Source organism: Aspergillus nidulans, chromosome V (assembly GCF_000011425.1).
Source record: "Aspergillus nidulans FGSC A4 chromosome V".
Classification (NCBI taxonomy): Eukaryota; Fungi; Ascomycota; class Eurotiomycetes; order Eurotiales; family Aspergillaceae; genus Aspergillus; species Aspergillus nidulans.
In genome coordinates, this window is record NC_066261.1 from 475484 (window position 1) to 494085 (window position 18602).

The 18602-nt window shown below is 50.2% G+C and overlaps 9 protein-coding genes across 9 annotated transcripts, besides 1 other annotated feature; 5 read left to right on the forward strand and 4 right to left on the reverse strand.

Annotated features, from left to right (window-relative positions):
* Positions 1-18602: part of a sequence feature (contig 1.153 11..403022(1)) that runs on past both edges of the window.
* Positions 498-782, reverse strand: ANIA_11613 (uncharacterized protein; the record flags this gene model as incomplete). Its single annotated transcript, XM_050612141.1, has 2 exons — positions 498-559; positions 728-782. The coding sequence occupies 2 exons, from the start codon at positions 780-782 to the stop codon at positions 498-500; spliced, it is 117 nt and encodes a 38-aa protein (XP_050468093.1).
* Positions 1299-2167, forward strand: ANIA_08436 (uncharacterized protein; the record flags this gene model as incomplete). The annotated part of the gene is made up of 4 exons (XM_676613.1): positions 1299-1420; positions 1470-1797; positions 2008-2014; positions 2097-2167. The coding sequence occupies 4 exons, from the start codon at positions 1299-1301 to the stop codon at positions 2165-2167; spliced, it is 528 nt and encodes a 175-aa protein (XP_681705.1).
* Positions 2379-4099, reverse strand: ANIA_08437 (protein CYP5125A1; the record flags this gene model as incomplete). The annotated part of the gene is made up of 5 exons (XM_050612142.1): positions 2379-2888; positions 2934-3240; positions 3286-3656; positions 3719-3847; positions 3986-4099. The coding sequence occupies 5 exons, from the start codon at positions 4097-4099 to the stop codon at positions 2379-2381; spliced, it is 1431 nt and encodes a 476-aa protein (XP_050468094.1).
* On the forward strand, positions 4736-6494 carry ANIA_08438 (protein CYP658A1; the record flags this gene model as incomplete). The annotated part of the gene is made up of 5 exons (XM_676615.1): positions 4736-4883; positions 4937-5043; positions 5169-5438; positions 5581-5843; positions 5897-6494. 5 exons carry the CDS (start codon positions 4736-4738, stop codon positions 6492-6494), a joined length of 1386 nt encoding a protein of 461 aa, XP_681707.1.
* On the reverse strand, positions 6509-7520 carry ANIA_08439 (uncharacterized protein). Its single transcript, XM_676616.2, has one exon. The coding sequence runs from the start codon at positions 7273-7275 to the stop codon at positions 6625-6627; it is 651 nt and encodes a 216-aa protein (XP_681708.1). The 5' UTR covers positions 7276-7520; the 3' UTR covers positions 6509-6624.
* ANIA_11079 (uncharacterized protein) lies at positions 9044-9987 on the forward strand (the record flags this gene model as incomplete). Its single annotated transcript, XM_050612143.1, has 3 exons — positions 9044-9279; positions 9351-9446; positions 9512-9987. The coding sequence occupies 3 exons, from the start codon at positions 9044-9046 to the stop codon at positions 9828-9830; spliced, it is 651 nt and encodes a 216-aa protein (XP_050468095.1). The 3' UTR covers positions 9831-9987.
* Positions 10038-11189, forward strand: ANIA_11081 (uncharacterized protein; the record flags this gene model as incomplete). Its single annotated transcript, XM_050612144.1, has 1 exon — positions 10038-11189. Exon 1 carries the CDS (start codon positions 10095-10097, stop codon positions 11187-11189), a length of 1095 nt encoding a protein of 364 aa, XP_050468096.1. The 5' UTR covers positions 10038-10094.
* On the forward strand, positions 12735-14984 carry ANIA_08441 (Zn(II)2Cys6 transcription factor; the record flags this gene model as incomplete). Its single annotated transcript, XM_676618.2, has 1 exon — positions 12735-14984. One exon carries the CDS (start codon positions 12735-12737, stop codon positions 14982-14984), a length of 2250 nt encoding a protein of 749 aa, XP_681710.2.
* ANIA_08442 (GFA family protein) lies at positions 15750-16482 on the reverse strand (the record flags this gene model as incomplete). The annotated part of the gene is made up of 3 exons (XM_676619.1): positions 15750-15768; positions 15845-16260; positions 16354-16482. The coding sequence occupies 3 exons, from the start codon at positions 16480-16482 to the stop codon at positions 15750-15752; spliced, it is 564 nt and encodes a 187-aa protein (XP_681711.1).

The following is an 18602-nucleotide window of genomic DNA, read 5'->3' on the forward strand; positions in this document are numbered from 1 at the left end:
AGTCCAATAAGCTGATTCAGCACATCAGCTCCTAAAGAATGCTGGGCTAAAAGACAATTGAGCACTGGGCGAGGATTATTTTTGAATCTCCTGTTTCCCTACGCTGAACCCCTCGTAATCCCTTATGAGTTCCTTCCCAGGCCCAGACAATCGCGGTATTTGTGTCTCCGGAACCATAACAACAACACCTGGCAACAATATGCGGCATTCACGGTGGCGGCGTACGTGGCGGAATGCCTGATGCTTGTCGGCAGCTCAGGCACCTCGTTCAAAGGTCTACAGTACAGGGTTCGTTTAGTTTCTTGTTATAGTTCTTCCGTAGCTGAACATATTTTTCGAGAGGCGCCCGCCAAGCATCCATGGCGTCAGATCAGTGTGAGACAGTCGAGGAGCTGACAGATGATTTGTTAGTGCGTATAACGACGCGCGAAGGTGATACTGTCCGAATATTGGCTGTATTTTGAGACATTCCTGCTTTTCCTGGGTCTTGAATGGTCTCAACCGGTCAAACTGGAATCGGGTAGTTTGAGCTGGAGCTCATGACGTGGTCGAAAAACGACTAAGAAAGTATAGGCTATTTTTATATATGTTTTCTTTTTTATCAGCAATGATCGGGATTTGTCGCCCTGAGCGCGTTTGGACTTAAAAAGAGTAGACCTAATATTCCGCTTGTATGACCGCCAAACAGGCGTACATTAAACCTCAAAGCTATGTATCATTGACTTACCTGCATTTCCATGCTCTCTGGTTTCGCAACTAGGTGCACGGTTGTGTTCAGACATGTTCATCGCTATCTTGTTCTTGCATAGTAAATGACTGAAAAGCTCGCAAGTTCTTTGACGTCCATGTCTAAGCCTGCTGCTCAACAAACCAGCATGACGTTGCGAGGCCCCCACAGCATCCTCGACTATTTAACATGTGGATACATGTTCTGCGGTTAGTTCTTGTGGATCTTAAGCTCAAAGTAGCTTGGCTGTGGAGGTTGAAGGATTCACCAACTAGGTAGTACGGTTCGCCGGCTACGAAGCATAGAGCGCCATTAAGCTGCACAGATATTATAGTAGTATGACTGGCTATGTTTGTCTCTGGCGGAGACAAGAGATCTTACCTACAAGCTATATTTACACAATTTTGAATCTATTTACTTACACAGTAGCTATACACAGCCTGTTAGGCGTCCTGTTTGACAAATATATAAACCGCCTCAATACTCGTCTGGCTTTCCTCTCCATCATCAACTCAGACAAGAACCCACGAAATTTAGTCAGAATCTCACCTTTCAGAGTCAAAAAGCCAAAATGTCTTGCAACGACATCAGCAATCTCGGCTTCGAGAGCGGCCTAAACTACTGGTACACCGCGCCCAGCACTGTCGCCTCCGTTCAAAACGGTGACCTTGCTTATGCCGGGTCCTATTACCTGTATGAACCTGCTTCAGCTTGAGCTTTCGTCATCCACTAACATTGTCAGGGACATTGCAACAACCGCCTCCAACCCGTCCGGCACCGTCTCCCAGGATCTCTACTGGCTCGATAACGAGCAGTCCTACACTTTGACGGTGCAATTCCGTCTCGCCGAGACCATCTCGTCCGTCAACTCATGCACCGTCAGCGCGTACCTCGGCGAAGATTCTGAGGCCGGCGCAATTGCCTCCGACCTCGTCTGGACCGCGGGCAGCTGGGAAACGCTTACCGGCGAGATCCAGCCTACTGAGAGAAATACAACGATCAACCTCGCTGCTACGTGCACCTTTGGTGGTCCTGGTGCCATTTCTGAGGGAAATGTCCTTTTTGACGAGGTCATTTTTGGGCCCTCAAACTGTTGAGTAACCCGCGAAGATAACCGAGGAGAGAAAAGACAGAATGGATTGTTAGCTGACGGTGGGCTGTGGCTAGAAAATGTGTTAACGGTATACTTGCAAGTAAGATAATATATTATAGAGAGAATATATTGCTAAAGTATACTGTTGAGGCATAAAATTGCTTTAAATATCAAGAAGTAAAGACAGCAATATGGTGAGCTTTATACTTAACTCCAGGCTCTAGAGGACAGAAAGATAAATTTGCTGAAGAATTCAGTACGTAAATAACTGTTTAGGAATATGTGTCCAGGCAAGCATACTCCTAACTGGGCCAAAAGGTCACTACGATCAGACGCCCATGGCCTGATCTGCCTGGACTGCACCTATACATCTAGCCTGCTTGGTAGAATTAGCTTCAAGCGTGGAAAAGTAAGCCTATGGAGCAAGCAAAGCTATAAAGAGGGCAGCCAATCTATGCCTATGGTCAGATTATTGAGTAAACACCTGTGTTAATAAATGTCATTAGAACATAAGCAACTCCTAAGCTACCGTAGGCATCAAAGTACTCCATACTAGGCTCACTCAGTACACGATCCCCGCTCCCGAAAATACAAAACAGCCCCTGACCTAGGCACAATAGCCGAGCGCCAGTAAAACGACCTTTTTTCAGACCTCCGGTTTCTGTCGGGCAATTTAATTTCGTAACGCAGGAGGACATGCGCGAGCACTAGTTTCAGAAGAAGGGAGGCATAATGTCTACCCGGACAGGCATGTTTCCCCAAACCCCAGATTGGGAAGGCCACATCCGCGTCAGTGAACCTTGACCTGCTGCTTCTGATATATGTACTAGTCATTTTATCCTTTAGGAACCTATGGGGATTGAACGTAAGTGGGTTTGCGTAGCTCTCTGGGTTCTGCAGAGCTGGCTGCAAAGGGATACAGGCGACATCGCCTTTCGCGAGACTTGTCCCATCGGAAAAAGTGAATGGCCGCAGTGCCTTACGGCGGACGGAGATGGAGTCTGTTGGGTGGAGACGGGCGGACTCTTTTAAGAAAGCATCTAAGAGTGGTAGGGTAGAGATGTCGATCTTGCAGGTGCGTGTGGTGTCAAATTCGAGTATGGGATCCTGCACCTGTACGGCTTGAGAGATCTTTTCTCGCAGTGGAACCACGTACTCCGGGTGGAGACATAGGTCGTCGAGAGCGTAGAAAAGACACATTGCAGGCTGGTGGACAGAGGCGAACCAGATTCCTAGCAGGACCTGCACGATCCGTTGGGCGTGCCACTTATCTAGCTGTTTCTTGTGCTTGACTGCGTTGACGAAGAACTGGATGCAGTCTCGAGGCACTCGGGCTTCGGCTTGTTCTGGTCGCGACTGGTGCTCATAAAGACGGCGCTCGATGATCGGAATGAGAGTATCTAGTAGGACTGTCAGGGCTCTATGGCCTCGCATTAGGCGGGGTGCGACGAAGGGTGCAAGCCACGAGGGGAGGAGGCGGAGAATCTCAGCAGTTTGCATCATATGTTCTGGATATTCCAGGGCAGCATTGAGGAAGATTGGGTTGCTGGATACCTCCGGGCCAAAGAAAGTCAAAGCGTTCGCGCTGACGACTAGTCGTTTGGCTAGGGGGAATAGCTGTAGTGCGCGCCAGCCGTCTCCGACTGCGGCTAGACTGCCCGATGCTTGTGATACCTCCTTGGTGAGGGTTCTCGCTATGCACTCGCTCAGAGGTTGAGTTAGAGCTGGGAGGTGGGAGCGTAGCTCAGCTTGAAGGGCGCGCTGGTGGATGGTGCCGTTGGCGCTCATGCAATCGTCAACTGCGAGTCCGTCCATGGTGTGTGTGGGCTGAAACATCTGGCTGCTGTTAGTGGATGTAATGTGGGTGTTATAATCTGATAGGTAAGGTTGAAACATACATCCTTTGCTAGAGCATGGAGTGATAAATGCGTATCTGGTGCCTGGATCAGCTGCTTGATGTGCGTTGCAGACGAGAAGTGCACTTGATACGCTTCCGGTGTAGGTATGGCATATGGCGTATTTTTTACCTAAACATGCGCTTAGCCTCTACGCTGCTGGTCCGGGGTAAAGCAGAGACCTACCTGTGCCTGGCGCAGTATTTCAGGGCCATGCCAAATGTACTCAAGTCTGCGGATGAGTTTGAGGATATAGATTGAGGGCTCGACAAGAATGATGTTCTGCCTTAGCTGTACTTGAGTCTTGTCGACACTCTGTCGAGCACATACCCGATACCAGAGTAGCAGCAGCAGCGCGCCACAAAAGTAAGCAGTGATTTCCATGTTGAAAGAAAGAACTCTGGAAAGCAGGATAAGAGTCCCACGGAGGACGACACCAGCCTAGGGCGCCCGGGGAGCAAGAAATCTAATTCTATTATGCACTATAAATTCCAGCTGTCGACGAAACATGAAAGGCAAAGACCGTAAGGCTTCCTACGGAAAAGATGAGGTGCATCTGAACCCTGAACTTTGCTGGAGCTGACATCTCAGACTTTAGGGGGCTGTTGAATTCTCCCCCAAGTGACCCCCAAAGACAAACACCGAGAGTACGCTAATAGATGCAATGACAAGGCTGCGCGATATTAGGGCGTCATAAGTCAGGCAGCCGCTGATGACATACAGGGGTTTGACAAGTTAGGAAAAAGACCCTGTAACTGCAGGCTTGCAGACGGCTGGATGCCGCGTCAGCCAGCGATAGAGCGGGGATGAGATTCTCTGGTGCCCGACCCAATACCCCTCTTCATTTTGCCAATTATACGGCTTGCTATGAGAACCGTGGCTTGATGGCTCTGGCTGATAAGAGGATCCAGGGTATAAGGTTCCGGTGGTGGAGTTGGATAAATTCGATGCTTGGTTACTGTTACAGCCGTCATTCCACATTTTCTCAAGTAAGCCCGATTCAGTCAATTTCATTAAGGCATGCCACCATATGTTATTGTCTCTGAGCTCCTGCTCATCAGGCTGGTATGCGGTCTTGTCGGATATGTGCTCTGGCGCCTCTGGCGTTTCACCGTCCACCCTTTGCTCCAGCCAAACTTGCCAAGGGAACTTCCATATACGATCCCATGTAAGTCTTCCATGTGAGAATGAGCATAAAATTTGCCTCTAACTCTAGAACAGTCATCGGTAAGGACCTGCGGCCGTCTCAAACCATTCAGAGCACTGACAGCCTAAGGCCATGCAATTTCCCTGCTACGGAACCCGCACGGTTTAATATCGTCTACCATGTGAGTAAAGATCCCATTCCGGTCTACATGGCTTACGGTCAATTAGAGAATACTGCAATGGCAGCGGGGAACCGGTGACCCTCACCATATTTGGCCAAGCAATTATCTTTCTTTTCTCCGAGCAGGACGCGCTAGAGGTCCTGAGAGACCGTCCCGAAGTAATAAACACAGAGCATATCAAAGACCTCCTTCATGGTCTCGGCTGCTCCAAACCTGGGATTTTGGAGATTGACAGCCATCAGCGTGGCAACATTTCCGTACCAGACAGCAAAGCTGCACTCACGAACCGTCCGCCACTTTTTAAGGTGGCCGAAGGGCTCTTGTCGAAGCAACTCCTTGATCGGAGTCTTGGAAACGACCTCTTAGCTAGAACTTTGGAAGTTCTCGAGACTCAGGTACGCTGGGATGGAATTGATGCTTCGGCACTTTTAGAGACGTCTGAGGATGGCCGGGAAGTGACCATCTCGTTATGGAGATGGGCCCAAGTAGCTAGTATCCGGGCAATCACGACAGCCTGGTTTGGAAATGCCATCTTAGGGAATTCCGCAAGTCTCATTGATGATCATGTCCAGGTGGACCAATGACCTCTGGAAGCTCCTGTTTAAGGTCCCGGAGCCATTTGCGAGAGACGTTTACACCGCGAGAACTAGGGTACAACGCTGCCTGCAAGAATTCTTGCGCTTGCCCGAGTCCGAAAAGAGTGACCAGAGCTGGGCGATCGAAGCCGCAGTAGCGGAGATGAGAAGCCGCGGGATGAGCGAAGCAGATACGGCTTCTTATTTGCTCGTAGTCTTCTGGGCGTGAGTATCCCCACGGCGCCTTTACTTGAACGTCTGGGACTCACCACTATCAGCATAAACGCAAACACTTTCAAAATTATCTTTTGGCTGATCGCGCACATCATCTCGAACCCGACAATACTCACAGCGGTTACTACCGAAATATCTTCCATTCTCTCAGACTGGCCGTCCAACGAATCCCTCTCTTCCCTCTCAATCCGTCTAGAGCGGAACACCCTTCTCGAAGCTCTCCATAACGAAGCCCACCGACTCGCACTCAACACCAGCTCCGCGCGAACAATGAAGCAAGACGTAAACATCAACGGCCGCATCTTCACATCCGGCACACATGCCGTTATCCCATACCGCTACCTCGCCATGCGTCATCCGCTCCTCTCGCAGGATTGGGATGCCTTCCAGCCAGAGCGGTTCCTTTCTAACCCTGGGTTGGGCCAGAGTAAGAGTTTTCTTCCATTTGGCGGTGGAAAGCATAAATGCATGGGACGGTTCTTGAGCCGGAGGCTAGTGCTGACTTTTACCTCGCTTTTTCTTCATCGGTTTAAGGTCCGGCCGTTGGATGGGGTACCCAAGATGGGCTTCCGGCCAGTCTCCTCGGGACCGGCGAGTCCTGTGGATGACATGAGGCTGGTCATTTCCCACAAAGAGTACTAGGGTATATGGCTAGGTTAGGCAGGCAATAAACAAGGGTAGATCGAGCGAAAGAACTGTGCGAAGCTAAGCTACTTTTATAAGCTGAATGACACATTCAATGACACCGCGTTCCCATCACACGAGCCAGAATCTACAGATTCCGCCAGGTTCCATCTACAATTGCCCATCCCGCCACGCTTAGTGGGTGCAATTTGCCCAGTTGCCCCGTGAGGCTGCCCCTGCGAGGCATCCCAAGAATCGCAGAACCCACCATTAGCGTGATACGGGCCGTTGAGAAATCCACAACGGCGTTAGTTGCAATATCATCCTCGGCAATATGCTCGTCTTCACCATCTTCCTGATCCTGGTCCTCATCCATCTCCTTCCGCAGTTTGAAGCTCACTGGTAAGACGAGCGACCTGATCAAACGACGGCAAAGCCCTTCCATCAAGAACAATCCAAGCACTTGGAGCGTCAGTCGTCCTGGAGAAGGCAGGTCGAGGATATCGGCCGGGTAAGCGATGGTGACAGGGTGGAATGCCAGAATGAGCGGGAGCTCGATAGCTGTGGAGGCGAGGAGGAGGAAGGAGAGCCAGAGAGGGTACTGATAGTATCCGCACGCTACCTGTTCATCTTCGCGTTCATAATTCCTTCGGGTCTCGGGTTGAGTGCCGTGTTTGCCGTAGTGTTTACCGAGCAACAGTGGCGGTAGCGAGCATATAAAGATAAGGAGGCTGTTCGCCGATGGAGATGAGGCCACTCTAGTCGCAAGGCGGAGATAGCTTGTGTAGACTAGGGCCATCCTTAGCAGGTAGCTTGAGGAGCACAAGCAATACAACAGAGCACACGTAGTGCAGCAAGGTGAACAGGATATGGAGAACGAGCAGGCTTGAAATCTGAGGAAGCTGTTTGTAGATGTTATCGTCACGACCTCAAATGGCTGGGTTCGTTGTAGGTGCTCCTTGTTGTCTGGCCAGTCCTCTGCGCTCGTCTTCTATCAGAGACGCTTTTCTAGAGCCTTAGGCGACGCTGGTATTGCTTTTGGACTAGAGCTGCGAATGAGACGCGAACATCATCCACCATGGCGAAGCAAGAGTGATTTACTGCCCGTGTTCCCAACCCTTTGAGAACTCTCGGGCAACAAGCTGCCTATGGCCAACTCATCAACTGCCGATCCCCTCTTCGCGATTTATCAAGAACCCTGCTCTTACCTAACCTTCAGCCTTGCAGGCGGATGCTACCACACTGCTTACGATGCATCGGCCATGAACCCCCTGTGAGTTCTCCGCTCTCCTCGCCATGCTCATAACAGAACCAACCAACCCTCGAATGACCGTAAGCTACTAAGATACTGTGTTGAAAATAGTAACAGCACCCCCACGCAACCGTACGGGCTCCCCGCTCTTGTGCTACCCAGATCTGCATGTCGACCCCTCAATGGTGCATGATGATATCATACGGATTACTGAACCTAGTATATTGGATGTTTGCGTAACACAGATTCTTTGCTGAGCCCTGCCATAGATCGGCAAGAGCCTTATCCGACCATACACAATCCGAATATGGATACTTTCCCTGGCAAATGCGACTGTTTTATGCTCAATGCACGGCGTTCAATGTGTCTACTGCACTGGTTATGATTAGAATCTCATTCATGGCAATCAGTGATCAGCGAGGATATCTCGTGCTTACAGCTCAGCATCTGGGTTGCGAAGGCATCCCCTAACGCCCGACTGGGATCTTGTGGCCTTCAATTCTCATAAACCCCTCAACGTAGAAGAGCCGGACCCGGCCCAAGTGTCTCCTGGGCTGACATCGCCGCTAACCTAGACGATGGCCTCCATGGTGATCGATCCCAGCTGGCCGGCCGGAACGCCGCCGCCGGGTGTGGTGCCGAATTTCGACGATCCACCGTCGCGAAAGACGACCATTATTGTGCTGTTGGCGGTGTTCGTACCGCTTATGCTGTTTGTTGTGGCGGCGAGGATCTATGTTCGGACCCGCATTGTGAGGATCTGGGGAGCGGAAGATAGTAAGTCGAGTCTGTATTCTAGCCTGGATACAAATTGTATCAGAGTGATCGCTAAGGCATCTAAGCTACATGCATACTTGCCGCCGTAAGTCAATGCCGGAAGTTCACATCCTTCAACCGAGTTAACAACCAAACTAACAAACCAGTGCGGCTCTATTACTCATATGGTTATCTACACTCAAAGTGAGTTGCAATCATACCTCTCAACGTCGAGCCCTGGCGATTGTAGTAACTAACCCGCTGTAGCGTTACCGCTGGGACTCGGCCGGCACATGTGGGATATTCGAGCAATTGATCTCATAGATCCCTCTTCCAACCGGGTACTTACTACTCATCCTATTCCACATCAAATCAGATTGAAATTCAATTAGCCACCGAGCTAACGGACTGGCTCAACCAGAAATTCTCCGCAGGCGGTATCAGTTTCCCTTGGACGCTGTGTTTTGCCAAAGTGTCGATCCTATTCTTATACAAGCGCATTTTCCCTCTGCGCCGGGAGATTGTCGCCTCGTGGATCGGAATCGTCGCCGACGCCGTCATGTACACGTTCTGCATCGGCATGGCCATCGGAAGTGTCGTGAACTGCGCCGGGCTTGAAGATACAGACGATGCCTACTGCCGCTTCATCGCGGGGCCGATGGTGATTATCGTCTCGGTAATCAATGTCGTCACCGACGTTTATGTGCTCATCCTGCCGGTTCCGCGTCTTCTTAAGCTGCAAGTGACGAGGAGGAGGAAGATCGGCCTTCTTTTAGTTTTTGCAAGCGGGTTGGGGTGAGTTGCGCTCTATGGCCGTATCTGATCCGGAAACCGGACGCACTCTGATTTGACCTCTGGACTTGCAGCGCCTGTGCAGCCGGTCTAGCTCGACTGATCAACGCCTCCATCCACTACCACAATACAGATACTTTTTGGGTCCAGGGGCGAAATGCAGAGTTCTCGTACGTTGCAAGACAACGAACCCTCAGTCCACAGCCCCAGCCGCAGTGCTAACAATCATTCGCAGAATAGTCGAGATGAACGTTGCCATTATTGTTGCGTGCGCGACCTCCCTGCCCACATTCTTTACCCAGGTGCGCTCACTCGGCGGGTCAATCTACGACTCGGCCGTGTCTCTGCTACATATTTCTCGGGAGTCGGCGTCAAAGAGGACTTCAGGCTCTCTAACGGAGGAGAGCGGGCGGTCGAGTGCAGGTGGGAGTAGAAATGAAAATGCAAGGCTTCACAATCTGGAGAGGCTGAAGGGTGCAACCACTGGGCATTGGGGGATTAATGGGCGGGGAGACTCGCAGGAGCTGGAACTGCTCAGTACAAATTCTGTTTAGGTAGAATACTGTAAGTAGGGTAGGCTGTCGGTTGCCCTAACCTGGGGCCGTGGGAAATTGGGAGAATAGTTCTGACGGTGTGGTCAGTCAATACCATCTTAGCCTCTAGGTCACCCGCCAAGCCGCTTAGGGTGTTTGCTTGGGTTACCTAAAGATATAAAAACAATTAGCTCCCCGCTTAACTTGGTCCAGCTTCCTTGTCTTCTTTATTTCTCAAAACGCGTGTCTGGCCTCATCAAAAATCAGCTAATCCAACAAAACACTATGTCTCCATCTAGTCTCAGCCCTGTCCTCATAACTGGTGGTAATGGCTTCATCGCCTATCACATTATTGCTAAACTCCTGGCCGAAGACCCCAACTGCACCATCCACTGTATTGACATCAACACCACCCGCAACATTCACGCCTCCGACTCTGTCACCTACCACCAGGGCGATCTCTCTTCGCTTGCAGACGTCTCACGCATTATGGAGCTTGCTCGCCCCGTGACAATCTTCCATACCGCATCCCCCGAGTTCTCGGAGGCCCCCGAATCCGCCTACCACGACGTTATTGTCACAGGAACCCACCACCTCCTGAACAGCGCCGCGTCGATCGGCACCGTCAAAGCCCTTATAAATACGTCTACGTCGGGCGTCATCAATGACAACCACACCGACCTGGTCAATGGCACGGAGGACATGCCGATCCTGCGACCCCCGGTGCAGAAACGCCTCTATTGCCTCGCCAAAGCAGACGCAGAAGAAGCCATCCAAGCCGCCAACCGCCAGCACGGCTTTCTCACCTGCGCGCTTCGCCCGTGTCTTGCCTTCGGCGAACGGGACACGAATTCCATGGGAAAAATGGTTGCTGTTGCACGTGCCGGCCGCTCCCGGTTCCAGATGGGATATGGCAAGAACGCGTACGATTTCGTGTACGTCGGCAACCTTGCAGATGCGCATCTCCTTGCGGCGCATGCGTTGATTGACGCTCATGCCAATCCGCCTCTCCCTGCGGACCGTCGTGTTGAAGGGGAAGTGTTCAACATCACGAACGGTGAGCCGTGGCTGTTTTGGGATTTCCAGCGAGAGATCTCGAAACAGTTAGGTTTTCCCATTCAGGAAAAAGATATTGTGGTCATTCCGAAGTGGGTCGGGTTGTTGATTGGGTTCGTGAGTGAATGGTTGGTTTGGCTGCTTAGTGGGGGGTCAAAGGTGGCGAATTCAACGCGCGAGGGCATTCGATTTAGTACGTTGGAGAGAACGCTGAATTGCGAGAAAGCGCGAAGGGTGCTGGGGTATCAGCCTAGGGTCGGCATGCAGGAAGGTATTGAGAGGGGGGTTAGGTGGTTTAAGGAGAATCCGGAGGCTATTCCATAGATCGAGGGCGAACCCCTAGATAACCTCTTACTGGAAAATGCTGGTAATTTCTGGTACGGTGTACTGAGACACCCTTTTCTAACCTTTTGATCTTGCTTGCCCAGAAATTTTGGTTCGACGTCGTGCCCTTCTGGCCCCTATTACCTCGCTTATTTCTTTTCAATTTAACCCAGCCACGACCATGATTACCTGCTGGGTTCTGCAGACCTACCTAAAGGCTGCAATGCATGCAGATCAGCGTAAGCAGCCTACGCGTAAGTCTGCCCTCAAGTTCCTCGTTCATACCTGCATCGATATTCTGGTGATCATCCTTTATCCTATTTGCTCTCTACCCGCAACTCGCCGACTTACCATCTATGATTTCCAATCTATCGCGCTATCAAGACCCAGGTCTACAACTCGTTAGCCATTGTCTATTTCCTGTGAATAAGACTTGAGGCTGTATTTTCTATATAATTGGCGAGAGATAAGTCTTTGTCACGGCGGACATGGCCCATCAGATATTAACAGCCTGGACAAAATTAGCTACCCGGCCAATGCCCAACCAATTGGGGAGGTGTGAACCAAACCCGTCACCGGGCTAGTATTGACGCTAGTACTGCCACTGTACCAGCTTGTTGGAAGGAATTGCTACGGTAACCCATGTTTAGCGACAGCTGTTGTCATACTCCAAAGGAAAGATAGGAGAATATAACAGAATCCTAGACCAAGCAGAACGAAGCTATTTAGAAGCCCTTCCCAGGCTCTGGAGATAGGTCTTCACACGAGAAGCTAGCCCTAGATTCGTCTGCCCTTCCAGCTTTGATCATTAGGACTTCTTACAGCCCTCATTTTACTTGTTGTCCCTATTATGTGTACAACCTCCCAGATATACCCTATAATCCTCTATATCTAGCCCTGTATCTTCTTTTTTGGTGTCTTATTCCATGCCTTTGTCTAAGCTGTCGCCACGGTATCTTCTCGCTACACCATAAGCACTAGTGCCTAGGATAAGCTAGGTCCCGGGCCAGCCCAAGCTTTATCCTGTACTGTGATTCTCCTGATGCTGACTGCCCGTGTAGCTAAGACGTCTTATGCTCTGTCAATGAAATACCTTGTCAGGGTAGGTCAGCCTTTCCACCAGATAGGATACTAAGATCATATAAAGCCAATAATAGAGGACAAATAGTTAAGCAATACAGGACTGAACCTTGAGTGTCCCCCAGACCGGGGGTATCCTATGGTCCTAAATATACCTGTGGGGTTATATAATTCCAACGCAGCAACAAGGTCACGACGAAGTCTTTCTATAAAAGCAGCTAACCCTGACAGTTCAGCTATTATCGAATCTTCTAGGGAAGGGTTCATAGCTCTTGAGAGCTCTTCTGGAGGTTCCATAGTACTTTTCCTGAGGCTCCCAAATTTCACTATCAAGGGTAAGCACTAGCAAGAAAACACTAGCAATGGATTATTAATACGCCTGCCCCGCCAGCTCTCCGACTTTGATGAGACCTTCTCTACATCCATTTCTTAATAAAGGAATCCAAGATATGACTGCTATGTGCAATGGAGTCCAACTCTGTTTTCGCAGGGCTGAACCGCCCCGGCAGCCAGCAATGGCCGCAGCGTCGACGCAAGCGAGCGCAAGTGGCCAGGGCGTGTGGTGGCTGCCGCATCCGCCACATCAAATGTGACAATAGAATTCCATGTTCAAACTGTACCATGAGCGGTAATGATTGCAGCAATAGCGATGCATCAACCTCTTTCACTCTCTCCCAGGCTCATCAAGAGATTGCAGCGTTAAGACGGAAAGTCATACAGCTGGAGGCAGAGCTTGAGAGCCGCTCCGGAGATTTATCTCATCAGGCGGAGCTGACAACGCCAACGTCGTCGATATCGAGCACTGCCAGAGTCCAAACCAATCATGAGTATCCGAAACAGCTTGGGTATTGGGGTGGTGTACAGTTTAGCCCTGCTCGTTCTACTAGCAGTCGACCGATTTGGCTGGGACCATCGTCATTGTACTCTTACGCCCAGCGCCTGAGTGCGTTTTTGAGTCTCACACTACATCAAGAACATTCGGTGGATCAGCTGATACCCATATCTGCGAGTGACAATAAGCTTCTTGATAGACCATCTGCAGATCCCAAGGAGAGCATGGCCCGTCGGCTTTGCCCATCGGCCTCGGAACATCCGCCCAAATCAGTCTACTTGACGCCTATACAAGAAGATTATTTCATCAGCTATTTCTGGCAGACTTACCACGTCTCGCTCTTCCCGATACTAGACGAGGCACAGTTCAAGAGACATTATCAGAGTCTATGGATTGCCGGGGGCAGAGAGCGCAGAGACTCCCCTCTTGTGGATATCATCGTTGCAATGTGCATGCAGTACCACATCTCTACCTTACCGCTGGAATCCCAGAGTTTTCTTGTAGACGACAAAAGCGCCCTCGTAGCCGGACGATGGTACTACTGGCGTGGACAGACCTTGCTTACCTACGAACTCGAAAGCCCTTCTTTATCCACGCTACAATGCCACCTGCTCTGTGCAGTATATCTCTGCGGCAGATCTTTCCATAATATGTTGGACATTGCTGTGAGTAACGCTGTGCGCACAGCTTACACCCTCGGTCTCCACGTGGACCCTCCGTCCAGCATGCCAGGGCCAGAACAGGAGTTGCGGCGGCGCCTGTGGTGGGCTGTATACGTGATGGATAGCAAAACAGGGATGAAGCTCGGCCGTCCATTCAACCTCAATAATACCCATGCCATGCCCGCCCTTCCAAGCGATACCTTCGAGGCTGCGACAATGGGTGGGAGTGGCTCAGCCTTTAACCCCATTAACGAGGATACTACATGGCTTAGCTTTAATCTCCAACAGACAAAGCTCTACATGACCATTCGAGCTGCCCACAACGCTTTCTATAACAAGGATTTCCATCTACAGGATGGCCAGACCATCTGGGATGACCCCCGTGCACTGCAGGAGGGCGCAGGCGTCTTAGCCCAGTTTGCCCCAAGCCTCCAGACCTGGTGCAATAATGTGCCAAACGCACTAAGACTACTCCGTCAGGGAAACAGCATGCCTTTTTCGACAGATCCAGGCTCCGCGCTCTTCACCCTTGAGCAATTCGCTCCCCCGTGGCTGCAGCGACAGCGAGTGCTCCTCGAACTCTCCTACCACCACCTCTGCATCCATTTATACCGACCACTGATCTCATTCAAGTACTGCCCGTGTCCAGGAAGTCTAATTGAAGAGCTAACACTGCGATGCGTCGCACACGCCGTCTCCTTGACAAAAATAACCCATCAAGTGCTCCAGGAAACTTCCATTCTAGATGGATGGCACGAAGCCTTCTATTTCCAATGGAATGCAGCAATGACATTAATTGGGGCGATAATGGTATCCCCATTCTCATCGGTTGCCTGCGATATAAAGAGCGCATTGGCCCTAGCAGTCGCAGTGTTTGAGAATTTCGGCGCGAGGATGCCTGTCGCGGCGAATGCGATGAAGATAATACGATGTCTTCTTCGTAAAGTTGAAAATTTGGAGCACGGACAGGATTTGAATCGGGATCAGAATGAGTATGAGAATTATTCTGAAGAGACTCTTTGGGAGGATCTGTCCGGTCTGCCTAGGGACCAAGGGCATTCCTCCAGCGGCTTTTGGGCTCCCCTTACTGAAGACGAAAATGGGAGCAGGGGCCGATCGGAATTAGAATTGCTGGACCTGGTGGGCGATATTGATTTTTGGAATTCTATAGACAAGCTCTGGCCGGAGACAAATTTGGACTATTGCTTTGGCGCAAGGTAGATGTCTTATGGGATTTTATGAGGACTGATGCCCCTCAGGCTGTCCTTACATGATCCTCCAGACAGAATCCCTCCCACCCCCGAATTTCTGCGTCATGACACACTGAAGCAGTATAACAGGCTTATTTGCTTAAGTTATAAGCAGCTGTTGTTCTGCAGGTCAAACCTTTAACAGCGCGACAACATCAGCCATTCGGTATCGTCATAAGCAGTGGGTTGTCACGGCCTCGAAGAGTCGAATATCTCGTTATAAACCTCGCATAATAGTTGAAGAGGAGGCTCTGTACCTGTTCCCAAGTGTTTCGGCGGCTAATGACCCTTTCCAAACGCATTTTAGGAGGGCTGCATATGTGAGTCTGGTTAACAGTAAATGGCTGGAGTATCCGGCAGGGTTCTAGGACAAAGAGAAGGTTGCCATACCTACCCATTTTATGACGAGGAGCCGTTGAATGGATATACACGGTACAACTTGGGCTAGATGAAGGCCATATATTACTATGCACAAATTCCGCCACTCCTGATATGCATACTGTGATGATTGACGGGTTCTGCGTTGTCGGCCACCAGAAATAGGTTTCAGTTTTGATGCCAGCTTATTGACTGCTTTGTGCCCCGACGTCGCACTAATGGTAATCTTAATGGTCTTGTAGAGTATCTAGCATCTATCACTGCAGCATCCCCCCACGCTCGATTCGATGATGCACCTTAAAGGCATCCAGCATAATACATTTAAACGACCTTATGCTACGTCTCTACTTGATTCAGTTCAGAAGGGCGATAACCACCTATGATACAAGTTGAATGCCTTATAACTACTCCATAGATTCCATAGACTTTCCAGACAAATCTTCACCTACCTACAAAGAAGCAGCCCCCACAGTCGCAGTGCCAATCCCAGCCTCAACCTGCGTCACCCCATCCACAGCATGTACCCAGCAAACGCGATCCTTAACAAACTGTTCAACCCTCGGCTTCAGCCTCCCCTCATGCAGACTAAAATCATCCACAGTGCCGGTACGCAGGATACTCAGTCCTGGGAAACGCGAGCTGCGCCGGTACATGAGGGACCCGCACGTCGAACAGAAATAATTTGTCATGGTTTTCCCTGTTGCAATGGTCTTTGATTGGGAATAGCTTGTGAGGCGGTTCTGTCCGCGCTCGTGGGTGAGATACTTGTCGGAGATGGTGAAGTTAGTGGCGAACATTGAGGCGGTGATTTTGCGGCAGTCGGTGCAGTGGCAGACGAAGGTGTTAATTAGGCCAGGGCGTGTGGTTGGCTGGGTAGACACAGATATTAATGTTTTGTGATTGGTGACGATGAGAATTGCGTGTATATATATATTCATGAGAGGGATGGGTTCTGCGCTTACGAAACTCAGCTGGACCGCACCGCAGAAGCAGGTCGCTGTTGCTCTCTCCTCGTTGGACCACCCGTCTTGACTGGCACCAGCGAGAGGGAAAGACGGGGCCGCGTTGCTGGCTTTTGAGGTCGCAGGCATGGTGTACATATAGTCTGAAGAACGGGGTGGATGAGGAAGTAGATGTCTGTCTTTAGGTGGGTCAATTCCCAAGGCGAGAAAGAAGCTTATATGTTGTGTGCCGTTTCGGAGTAGCGGAGCTATAGATTGTCTGTAACGTAGGTCTTCACTACGTGAGTGAGAGTACTATGCCATGAGTAATCCAGTGAGCCAGATAGACAGAACCAACATGGAGGCCTCTGCAGTTGGCAGAGTCATATGTGTTCCGGGGGTGGAAGCTCGATCGGCGTAGTATTTCACCATCAAGGGGGAGGGTTGTGGTCATCGTCATTGCGGCTCCGAGTTCGGGATGGGAACACGATTTGGTGGTTTAGCTTCATGTTCCCTACCTGAATTGATTGGAATGGTCTACTTGTCAGGGGGTCGAAAGGTGGTTGCATGGATTTGGTACGAAGAGGTGGATTATCGTCGGAGGAAGAGGTGACTGTGTTCATTCCCACAGAGTAAACTGAGAATATATCTATACCCTGATGCAAGATACGACTTTGAGGGACTTGATCTGAATGGCATGCGGGAATGGAGTTGTGACGGGATAACACCGTAGAAGAACTGCCATCCTACTGAGGGTGATGGATGATGCTTTAAGTCCACAGCCACAATCCAGATACATACATGGTTAGATGTCCACATTTTATTCCAGAATAACAGTACACTTCTCCCAAATTTACCCCGAGAGCCTGCAGTCTTCCTGCTGAGTAGATGTGACGGAGTTGCGGAGTACAGTACAATACAGTCGTCTAAGAATTCGCTAACCAATGGGAGGAACTCCTGCTGTATCACGCCTTGTAACTTTCAGTATCCTCGAATTTTATGTCATCAAGCCCTAAGACACTTGAACTTGCAATCATCCTGAAATGGCGGGGTCAAGTCCCGCAGGTCCAGTCTTCAATACTATCTTTGTATTGAACTACTTCATGGCCATTCAACAATTGTCTTAAAGTATCTTGAAGAGCCATTTGCCCAGGTCGATTGAAAACCAGGCGGTTGAGAGGTGGACTGCAAGCGCAGTGTTCCATTCCAATGCTCGGTGCTTCCGTAATATGTGCCGGGTATATCAAGCACTGTTAAAAGTTTTATTCCTATCCACTTATTCATAATGGTGACCTATCTGGGCTGCAGGGAAGACAGGTAAAGCCTTCTCATGTTTGAATGTAATGTGGCCTAAAACTGCAACTGCTAGCTGATTCTTCCCCGTCTGGGCGATATCTCAGCCACAGTCTGCACATCATCACCCTGCCATTCAGGCACAAGACGAGGTTTTGCCTGATTCGAATGCATCGGGTGACTTGATATCACGTCAAATAAACAACCATGGGTTTGCCGGATGCCTCGAGTAACGGAGAGTCGAGTCGTTTTGTCGCCGAGTGTCACCCAAACCTGTTTCCCGTGGGTTGCAGCGTTGCAGGCATCCGGAGTACTTATTGATCTTGAGTCTGACCACAATTAGCAGTTGCTTCAGTGAGGTCTGGGGCTCCTTTGGCTTGTTCGATTTGGTCATGATGAGGCTGAGATGAAAGAACTGGAAAAGGGCTCGGGTGCTGGTCTCGCACCGACCGAGCGCGGGGTTACAGATCCCTAAAGGTTGAGATATCCAGTACCGTTTGGCGGGGCAATACTATGTTATACTAGTGGGGAAAGGGAGGTGATCTGCATTTGTTTAGGAGATTTAGGAGGCTACGACTGGGAACTAGTACTTAGTGCAGTCTGGAGAACGTTCCCCTTTCCGTGACTGCAGCACAAAATCAGGGCAAACAAGATTAAAGCCGAGAAAAGTCGCCGGTCTCCGGATTTCCTATTTTGGAGAAGCTCACTCCTTGACTTCAAGCAAGCTTTGTGATATGAATCAGTCATAGCGAACGCAGCCTATGGCAACTCTTGAATTTTCATGTAGTGTCCGTCGAAGCACAATGAGGATAAAATAACAGATCTGATGCAGAAGAAATGGGAAGATGCACGAGTCTGCGAGTTACAGGTCCGGGCAACTAAAGATCGTAAACATATCGCACAAGCGAGCCGCGCACCCCGCTCAACCATACATTCCTGAACATTTTGAAGCTATCCCCGACAGCCGAAACACGCAG